Below are 11253 nucleotides of genomic sequence, written 5' to 3' on the forward strand. Positions count from 1 at the left end.
TGTGGCAAAGGGTTTAGTCATCTTAGTAATTTACAAATTCACATGAGAACACATACAGGGGATAAACCTTATGACTGTGATTTGTATTGATTAAACGGGAAACAAACCCTTTTTCTTAAGTTGGGCGAGATTGTGTAAAATAGGGCGATTTGGTGTGGGGCGATTTTGCAGTGGGGCGAGTCTTTCTTCTCTCATGATAATGTTGGTTTCTTTCCCTTGACTTATTTTCTATCCCTGCAGGAAAAGTAACATTATGTAAGTTTATCAGTAAACAACGATTTATTAATTTTGTGTTTTAAAAATACAAACACTTTTGTGTATTTAGCCAAACATTTCTTTCCTTGCTGGTGGTGTAAAAATAAACAAAGTATGGTGAAATCTTTGAGATGGTCCCTCTCAGGTAATTTTTGGATTGAAATGAACAATACTGAATAGAACTTAGAAGGATGCTAGAAATCAACACAACTACCATCTTCTGTGACAAGGAAAGAAAATGTTCATCAAAATACATAAGGGTTTAAAACTTTTCAAATTACACAGTCATGACAGTGTTGTCTGTCAATGTCATGTCTGTACTGTGTACTCTGAGAAAAATTCATGGTGTAAACACAGCTAGCCATTCTGTCAAAGCGTATTGCATGATTAACCTTAACGTGAAAACTAAGACATGTAAGAAACCCTCATATTTGCCATTTTGAGACGGTATTTAAATTACATAATTTACAGAATTATATCTCGTTTTCAAACATTTCTTTTGGTACATTTTTATTTGATAGTTCAAAGTGATATTAATCAATCTAGAATCAAATGCCTGAATTCTAATAAAATATATAAATATCAGGCTATTGGAATTATTTTTAATCATGGAATTTGCATAATTTCTTGTGCTTAACCTTTTTAATAAATTCCATGATTATTCTGTATTATCATGATTATAATGCTTTGAGCGTTGCAAAATACTTTCCATACAATGTATTTTGTATAGATAGACTGAGTGTTGTGCGCTGCACAGTACATTGTTTTGAAAAAGAGGGACGAAAGATACCAGAGGGACAGTCAAACTCATAGATCAAAAAACAAACTGACAACGCCATGGCCCAAAATAAAAATACAAACAGACAAATAATACATTTAATAGTACAGATGACACAACATAGAAAACCAAAGACTAAGCAACACGAACCCCACCAAAAACTCGGGTTGATCTCAGGTGCTCCTGAAGGGTAAGCTCCACATGTGGCACTCGTCGTGTTGCTTATGTTATTTCAAATCCGGTAAATAGTCTTAATTCAGTAAGTCATATTCGTGAAAAGGGAGGGTATTGTAGTTACGACATAAGGAACATATCTGATATCATCTGTGAAACGTGCTATCTTCCGATATCATCTGTGAAATGTGCTATCTTTGTTGAGTTTGTAATCACGGTAATAGACAGTGTTGTGCACCGCACAGAATATTAAAATACAGAATAAACATGGAATTTATTAAAAATATCAAGCACAAGAAATTATGCAAATTCTATAATGAATAATAATCCCATGTTGAAATAGTAGCTGGTTAAATGTATCATTGATTTAAGTAAACGTGTTTAAGCCCCATTCATTTGTTGTGCGTTTGTGTAAGCGATTGTAGATGCATACTTTGTAGGACTAAATGTATATAATATAAGCATGATAACAATAATCATGTCATGATAATATACATGATATAAAGTTAGTTTTACTTTATTTTCAACACTAAAAATAAATTATATATATAAGTTAAAATCCTTATAACATGTATAATGATCATGATGATTTAAGAGTATAATGTCAGACATTTATGTTTAGGCAATAGACTTACTGTCTAGGCATTAGCTTATTGCCCAGGATTTAACCTTAATGCCTTATTTCACTTAATGTCGCTAACATATATGTATATATAAAAATCCCGGCATTAGCTTATATTATTGCCCAGGATTTAACCTTAATGCCTTATACATGTTGTATCACTTAATGTCGCTAACATATATATAAAAATCTCAGCATAAGCTTATTGCCCAGGATTTAACCTTAATGCATACAAAATGGGGGACAAACATAAACCGGTTAACTACAGACCAATTTCATTAACTTGTATTTGCTGCAAGTTAATGGAGCACATAGTCACATCACACTTGTACGACCTCCAACATGGCTTTCGACACTCTCGATCTTGCGAAACACAACTTCTCTCCTTCATCCATGAACTTCAAACCACAAACAATTCAAATACACAAACAGATCTTATAATAATGGACTTTGCAAAAGCCTTTGACAAAGTTCCACATCGTCACTTACTCTACAAATTAAATTATTTTGGCATCAATGGAAACGCATTAAACTGGATCTCTGCATTTCTCTCTGACCAAACTCAGACAGTTGTTCTGGAGGGAAGATCATCAAGCACAGTCCCAGTGACCTCTGGGGTTCCACAAGGTACTGTCTTAGGTCCAGTCCTATTCTTGGCCTATAATAATGACCTTCCAGACTACCTTATTCATAGCAAACTAAGATTATTTGCTGATGACAGTATCATATACATGCCAGTTAAATCCTAGGGTGACTGCCTCAAACTGCAAGCTGATCTTGAAGCAGCAGCAAAATGGGAAGCGGACTGGCTGATGGCCTTCCACCCAGGCAAGTGTGCTGTTCTCTCTGTCACAACTAAACGTCAACCTTTGCAACATAACTACATTCTTAACAACCATATCTTAGAAACTGTTACATCTGCTAAGGGAGCTACCATTTGATTTTTATGGGGGGTGGGGGGGGGGGGGGGGCTAGGATAAAATTTGAAAAAAATAGGCAGGACAGGAGTTTTGAGTAAAAAAAAAAGGCAGGATGAGATTATTTGCCAAAAAAATGTCAGGATAAACTAAAAAAAAAAAAGGCAGGACCGAATAGAGTGAAAAATAAAAAGGCAGGACCGAATAGAGGGAAAAATAGCAAAATTTTTCATCCTAGCCCCCCCATAAAAATCAAATGGTAGCTCCCTAAGTACTTAGGCATCACACTACAATCTAACCTCAAATGGGACAAACATATAGATGACAATATCTCTAAAGCCAATAAAACACTCAGCTTTCTTAGAAGAAACCTGAAAACAGCAAAGCAGAACATTAAGACCAGGCATACCAAGCACTTGTCCGTCCCAAACTTGAGTACTCGTGCTCGGGCTGGGACCCACACTTCAGAATCTATCTCGAAGATAGAGATGGTCCAAAGGAGAGCTGTTCAGTATGCTTGCAACAGGTATCATAACACTAGCAGTGTATCAAACATGCTCAATACACTCTACTGGCCACAACTTACACAACGCAGATAATGTGCATGTCTGGTCATGATGTACAAGATCACACATCATCTTGTTGCTATACCATCTAGCACAATTCTCATTCCATCAGACTCAAGAACCAGAAAACATTCACACACCTTCAGAAGTTCAGACATATTTATACATCTAAAGACTCGTGCAGATTTTCATTTTCCCCGTACACAATAACGCAATGGAATCTCCTACCAACTACAGTTGTTAATTCACAGACCATTTGCAGACAGTCGACTCTTTCAGAGAACAGCTCACATATATGCTGTTCTCTCCACCATCATTTAAATAGCTTCATCTCCTGTAGGCTGTACATAGTTTTTAATCACTACATTTGTTCTCTGCATGATCTTTTTGTACATAACTTTATATTAAGTTGTTTTAAATAAATAGGCCACGCATGCACCAGTTATTAATCACCATCTTTATTCAGATGGAAGACTGGAAAACTTAAAGAAAGAAAGAAAGTAATACATATATATTAATAATGAATAGAACAGGATATGGTGAACAAGATCCTGACACAAAATCAAAACATGTACACGCTTTTATCGCTGTTTTTCATCTTGAAAATTACAGTGAGATCTTCAACATGGAGAAATCATTCTAGGCTCAATGTGTAACAAACCATTTATTTTAACAAGACAAGTACATGTAATACATATAAATCCTGTCATAGATTGCCCGACAATTTCACTTATACATAAGTATAAAACCGAGACAAATTTAAAGTGAAACACAGGGTAATTTACAAGAGCATATGTGGTACATATAAAAAGTGAAGGTTTTTATACCCCCAGGGGTTAAGAAATCCACTAACCCGACGCCCGGGACTAAATCATTTACACCTCGGGCAATCAAAACGTGTAACCAAATATGCCCGACGGACTAGTAACAAAAAATTCTTGGCGTTTCCAAAACACAAAGTGGAAAATCCCTACATCTCTATTCTAACTAAGCCAATCAAATTCAAATACGTCATCCGGGTTTCCAAGAATTTGAACTGATTTTGTATGTTTTAAAAATAGAACAAATGACTCTGGGTGGACCGGTATCGTGTATTGATTTCAATTCCTGTACTATCATTATCGATTTCTTCGTACTTAGCGTATTGTAAAATGCTCAAGCCGAGACTTTCAATTAACGGTACTGGGGGTATGATGCATTGATTGATGTGAACTGTTACTTAGTAAGAATGATTAAATTAGCCCTGTACGTACGTCCGTACGTACCTACGTCCCAAAATTGGCCCTGGTCAATATATATGTTCCTGATTAGCCTTTCAGAAATACATGTTAACATAAAATTCTAAATTAATGATCAATTAAAAAAAAAAAAGTTAAATGAAAATTCGTCAGAACCACGTTGTTGAAACTGATACACGCGTGAGCATGTGCGCAGGTCCGAGATTTAATTTTGCATCCGTATTCTTCAAAAATGCGAACATTATCAAAGATACCTTTATCTAAACGTTCATTTCAAGTATTTTCAAGAAGAAGTTATGTGGAAAGAACTACATAAACTGAATAGACAACTTCAACAGCGCACACGGAGTTTTGTGTCCATCTTTGGTCCGTGTTTTACCATTGACAAGTCAACGTCCGGTAAAAGGAAAAATGTTTTTTGAAAAAAGGAAGTACAGTTCTGACAGCGTGATATTGCATTAATAAAGAGTTTAAGGCAGATTTTAGTTCACTAGTTTTTTTTAACATTTCGTATGTGGACTGTCAATTTAACAGATTACGTCAGAACATTAAAATTATATCAAAAGTCTTCTGAAGTTTAGTATCGTTTTAATGTAAATTATTCAGGCCTGAGACTACTATAACACATGTGTTATAGTAGTCTCAGTTCAGGCATTGTGATGATGCCAAAATTTTAACAATGATTGCCTTTGTGACTATGAAAGTCTTACAGGATCGATATTTGAATCAGCAGAAAATATCGAGCTGACTAAAACATTCGTTGGAAGTTCGGGCTATCAGGTTTGATTTTCTGGGCTAGCAGTTCTATCAACAGGACTAGTAAATCATGCTACCAATAAGTCCTGGGCTAGCAGTTCTATCAACAGGACTAGTAAATCCTGCTACCAATAAGTCCTGGGCTAGTGAGCTGTAACAAAAATTTTTAACCCCTGACCCCTCACAAATGAAGTTTTAGGTGGTGGTGGTGGTGGTTGGGGGGGGGGGGGGGTTGTATATAGGATTTACCAAGTGTGTCCTGTCCTGTCTGTCGGTTTGTCCATAGATCTTGTGTGAATTAATTGATTGATTGTTGGTTGCTTAACGTCCAGTGGCAAATATTTCATGCATGTTCAGGACGAGAACAAGTTAATAATAAATACAATAGGTAGGTCTTGTAATAGAGGCCATCCGGGATAATGGTTGGAGAAATTCGGACTGCCACTGGGAAATGAGGGTATATTGGATAGGGACAGAAATTTTGCCTTGCAACAGGTCACCTACAACAAATGTATACGGACCCCTCAAAAAGTTGTTGCAAGGATTTTTAAAGTACAAAGAGCGTGGCAACAAATTTTTGCGGTCGTATATTGGTATCACGTTGTCGTCGTCGTCGTCCGAAGACAGTTGGTTTCCGGACAATAACTTAAGTATAAGTAAATAGAAATCTATAAAATTTAAGCATAAGGTTTATAACCACAAAAGGAAGGTCGGGATGGATTTAAGTGGTTATGGTCCCAACAGTTTAGGAATAAGGGGCCAAAAAAGGGACCCAAATAAGCATTTTTGTAGTTTCCAGACAATAACTTGTGTTTAAGTGTATGAATCTCTCTGAAATTATACCACAAGTTTCCATACCACAAAGGGATGGTTAGGATTGACTTGGGGGGTTATGGCTCAAACCATTTAGGAATTACGGGCAAAAAAGGGTGGAAACAAGGGGTTTCCTGGTTAATGGACAATTAAGACAATTTAAAAGCAGTGTAAGGGAGGTAATCCAAATACATTTAAAGTAAAATGTTGTGTATGATTCGATTACCTCCCTTACATTTCTTGTAAATTATGTATAAAGACATGTTGTATTGTCTTGGGGTGATTAGCTGTCACAACAGCATAGTGTATTGCACAAAAGCAAAAAAATTAATATAAATTCAAATCATATGACCAATACTTAGTTCTTTGACTACAGTATTCTGTGTCAGAAACCTATTATGTGTCAAATATTTAATTATGCCCCAGCCGTAGCGGAAGGGGCATTAAGTTTTACCCTTGTCCGTCTGTACGTACGTCCGTACGTACCTACGTCCCAAAATTGGTTTCCGTTCTCTAATTTTAGTTTGCCTCAACCAAATGTTTTGAAACTTATACACAATGCTTATTATCACAAAACACAGATCAAGTTTGAATTTTGGTGGCGTCACCTTTTATCGTTCTAGAGTTATGCCCCTTTACAAATGGAAAATTGCTGAAATTATCGTTTCCGTTCACTAACTTTAGTTTTGCCTCAACCAAATGTTATGAAACTTATACACAATGCTTATTACCACAAAACACAGATCAAGTTTGAATTTTGGTGGCGTCACTAGTGACTTTTACCGTTCTAGAGTTATGCCCCTTTACAAATGAAAAATTGCTGAATTTTTCGTTTCTGTTCTCTAATTTTAGTTTGCCTCAACCAAATGTTATGAAACTTATACACAATGCTTATTACCACAAAACACAGATCAAGTTTGAATTTTGGTGGCGTCACTTTCACCGTTCTAGAGTTATGCCCCTTTTCAAATGGAAAATTGCTGAATTTATCGTTTCTGTTCACTAACTTTAGTTTGCCTCAACCAAATGTTATGAAACTTATACACAATGCTTATTACCACAAAACACAGATAAAGTTTGAATTTTGGTGGCGTCACTAGTGACTTTAACCGTTCTAGAGTTATGCCCCTTTACAAATGGAAAAATTGCTGAATTTTTCGTTTCTGTTCTCTTATTTTAGTTTGCCTCAACCAAATGTTATGAAACTTATACACATTGCTTATTACTACAAAACACAGATCAAGATTGAATTTTGGTGGCGTCACTTTCACCGTTCTAGAGTTATGCCCCTTTACAAATGGAAAATTGCTGAATTTATCGTTTCCGTTCACTAACTTTAGTTTGCCTAAACCAAATGTTATGAAACTTATACACAATGCTTATTACCACAAAACACAGATCAAGTTTGAATTTTGGTGGCGTCACTAGTGACTTTAACCGTTTAAGAGTTATGTCCCTTTACAAATGGAAAAATTGCTGAACTTTTCGTTTCTGTTCTCTTATTTTAGTTTGCCTCAACCAAATGTAATGAAACTTATACACAATGCTTATTACCACAAAACACAGAGAAAGTTTGAATTTTGGTGGCGTCACTTTCACCGTTCTAGAGTTATGCCCCTTTACAAATGGAAAATTGCTGAATTTATCGTTTCTGTTCACTAACTTTAGTTTGCCTCAACCAAATGTTACGAAACTTTGTACACAATGCTTATTACCACAAAACACAGATCAAGTTTGAATTTTGGTGGCGTCACTTTCACCGTTCTAGAGTAATGCCCCTTTACAAATGGAAAATTGCTGAATTTATCGTTTCTGTTCACTAACTTTAGTTTGCCTCAACCAAATGTTATGAAACTTATACACAATGCTTATTACCACAAAACACAGATCAAGTTTGAATTTTGGTGGCGTCACTTTCACCGTTCTAGAGTTATGCCCCTTTACAAATGGAAAATTGCTGAATTTATCGTTTCTGTTCACTAACTTTAGTCTGCCTCAACCAAATGTTAAAACTTTGTACACAATGCTTATTACCACAAAACACAGATCAAGTTTGAATTTTGGTGGCGTCACTAGTGACTTTAACCGTTCTAGAGTTATGCCCGTTTACAAATGGAAAAATTGCTGAATTTTTCGTTTCTGTTCTCTAATTTTAGTTTGCCTCAATCAAATGTAATGAAACTTATACACAATGCTTATTACCACAAAACACAGATCAAGTTTGAATTTTGGTGGTGTCACTTTAACCGTTCTAGAGTTATCCCCTTTAGAAATGGAAAAATTGCAAAAATTTTATTTTATTCTCAATATCAAGTAATTTTTAAAATTGGAGTTATCTTCCTTTGTCCATGATTATAGTTGAATCAACTACAATCAATGCTTTATACAATGCAATGTTTAATTTTGACTTCCACTGATAAAACACAGATCAAGTTGAATTTGGGTAGTGTCACTTTTACCATTATTGAGTTATGCCCCTTTATAAATCGAAAGATTGCAAAATTTTTAGTTTACATTCTGTAACTTAAGTTTGTCCCAACCAAACTTTATGAAACCTATTCACAATATTCATTACCACAAAACTAAGATCAAGTAAACATTTTTTATATCCGTTTTCTAACTTTAGTTTGCCTCAACCAAATGTTATGAAACTAATACACAATGCTTATTACTACATAATACAGATTAAGTACGTTTGGTGGCGTCACTTTTACCAATTTTGAGTTATGTTCCTTTATAAACATAAATTTTTTGTTTCATTTCTCTAACTTTAGTTTGTCTCAAACAAATGTTATAAAACTTATACACAACCGTTCTAGAGTTATGCATGTTTACAAATAGAAAAATTGCTGAATTTTTCGTTTCTGTTCTCTACTTAAGTTTGCCTCAACCAAATGTTATGAGAATTACACACAATGCTTATTACCACAAAACTCAGATCAAGTTCAAATTTGGGTAGCGTCAATTTTACCGTTCTTCAGTTATGTCCCTTTATAACTATATGATATGCAAGCGGGGGCATCATCTGTGTCCACATGTGGACACTATCCACATTTATTACAATCCAAAGAATATTGTGTCCATTTTTGCCCCAACTGTTCAGAGTTTGACCTCTGCGGTTATATCCAGCTGTGCTCATGATCAGTGAAGCAATTCATTACATCATATATGTCATACATGTCATACTTGCTGAAGATTAAGCCAGAATATTTTTTTTAGCAACCGAATAGGCTAGATTATTTTTTTTTTGTCAAATTAGAGGCCACATTATTTTTTTCAAAAAAAAAACCAGTACATTTCACTAAAACAGTGTACTGTATTACAACATAAATATATATGTTATTAACAAGGAGCCGAGCTAGCAAAAGGTTTTAGTCTTAACTTTTGTTTTGTTTCTTATAGAGTGGCACAAGAACCAAATAATGCAGATAAACCTTATTTAGGATGTATGGGCTAGAGGATTTAGTAAAAATCAATGAGACTCTACAGAGACGCATAGGTGCAGAGGCTGGTAATAAGCCTCATGACTGTCATTTGTGTGGCAAGCAGTTTAAACAGCTTGGTCATTTGCAGAATCACATGAGAACACATACAGGGGATAAACCTTATGACTGTGATGTATGTGGTAAACGGTTTATTCAGCTCAGTAGTTTACAGATTCACATGAGAACACATACAGGGGAAAAACCTTATGACTGTGGTGTATGTGGTAAAGGGTTTAGTCGGCTTGGTAATTTACAGAGACACATAAGTACACATAGTGATAAACCTCATGAATGTGATGTATGTGGTAAAGGGTTTAGTCACCTTGATAATTTACAGAGACACATGAGAACACATTCTGGAGATAAACCTCATGACTGTGATGTGTGTGGTAAAGGGTTTAGTCGCATTGGTAATTTACAGAGACACACGAGAACACATACAGGGGATACACCTTATGACTGTGGTGAATGTGGTAAAGGGTTTAGTCACCTTAGTAATTTACAGAGACACATGAGAACACATACAGGTGATAAACCTCATGACTGTGATGTATGTGGTAAAGTTGTTAGTCAAGGTAGGTTATTGAAGAGACACATGAGAACACATACAGATGATAGAACTCATGACTGTGATGTATGTGGTAAACGGTTTAGACAGCATTATGATTTACGGAGACACATGAGTATACATACAGGCGATAAACCTTATGACTGTGGTTTGTGTGGCAAAGGGTTTAGTCGGCTTAGTAATTTAAAGAGACACATGAGAATACATCATGTACATACTGAGGATAAAACAGATAAAGCTCACAATGAGCATGATGAGATAAATGGAGTTGAGATTCAGTGTGAGTGATATTCACATGGATACACGAGAACACATTCCAGTCAAATCAAGGCAAATATAATTTTTGTGCAAAATAACATATTGGAAGAAACCCATTTTAAGACTTGCAGAGAACACATACTTGTGACAAACATCATAAATATTGCAATGTATTTTGTACATGCTTAAAAGTTTAACAGAAGAAATGCAGTGAAGAGACCGGTCTATGTTATAACGTATATGTTACATGTGTGTATAACGTATATGTTACATGTGTGTATAACGTATATGTTGCATGTGTGTATAACGTATATGTTAAATGTGTGTATAACGTATATATATGTTACATGTGTGTATAACATATATAATAAATTTCGTATATATAACCTAGATAGTTCGAATACTTTATGTGTATTTAATTCGAAATACATGTACATGTATTTACGTAAGTACAATTTGTGTATAGAGATATCTTATTTGATTATGTACTTTAGTATGTTCGCACTTTTTTGTATTTACAGAATTAAAAATAAACGGATATACGCGTATTTGTTAATAGATATAGGAAGATGTGGTATGAGTGCCAATGAGACAACTCTGCATCCAAGTTACAATTTATAAAAGTAAACCATTATAGGTCAAGGTACGGCCTTCAACACGGAGCATTGGCTCACACCGAACAGCAAGCTATAAAATGCCCCAAAAAATTACTAGTGTTAAACCATTCAAACGGAAAAACCAGCGGTCTACTCTATATAAAAACGAGAAACGAGAAACACGTATGAACTACATAAACAGACGACAACTACTGTAATCAGATTCC

The 11253-nt window shown here is 35.2% G+C and overlaps 1 protein-coding gene across 1 annotated transcript; it reads left to right on the forward strand.

Moving 5' to 3' along the window:
- The first annotated feature begins 214 nt into the window (after positions 1 to 214).
- On the forward strand, positions 215 to 10970 carry LOC127721536 (zinc finger protein 239-like). The gene is made up of 2 exons (XM_052228296.1): positions 215 to 255; positions 9522 to 10970. Exon 2 carries the CDS (start codon positions 9564 to 9566, stop codon positions 10458 to 10460), a length of 897 nt encoding a protein of 298 aa, XP_052084256.1. The 5' UTR covers positions 215 to 255; positions 9522 to 9563; the 3' UTR covers positions 10461 to 10970.
- The last annotated feature ends 283 nt before the right edge of the window (positions 10971 to 11253 follow it).

This window comes from Mytilus californianus, unplaced genomic scaffold, assembly GCF_021869535.1.
Source record: "Mytilus californianus isolate M0D057914Y unplaced genomic scaffold, xbMytCali1.0.p SCAF_12, whole genome shotgun sequence".
Taxonomy (NCBI): Eukaryota; Metazoa; Mollusca; class Bivalvia; order Mytilida; family Mytilidae; genus Mytilus; species Mytilus californianus.

Excerpts from the sequence above, each read along its gene's own strand:
- LOC127721536 (XM_052228296.1), top strand. The coding sequence starts at position 9,564 with ATGTATGGGCTAGAGGATTTAGTAAAAATCAATGAGACTCTACAGAGA.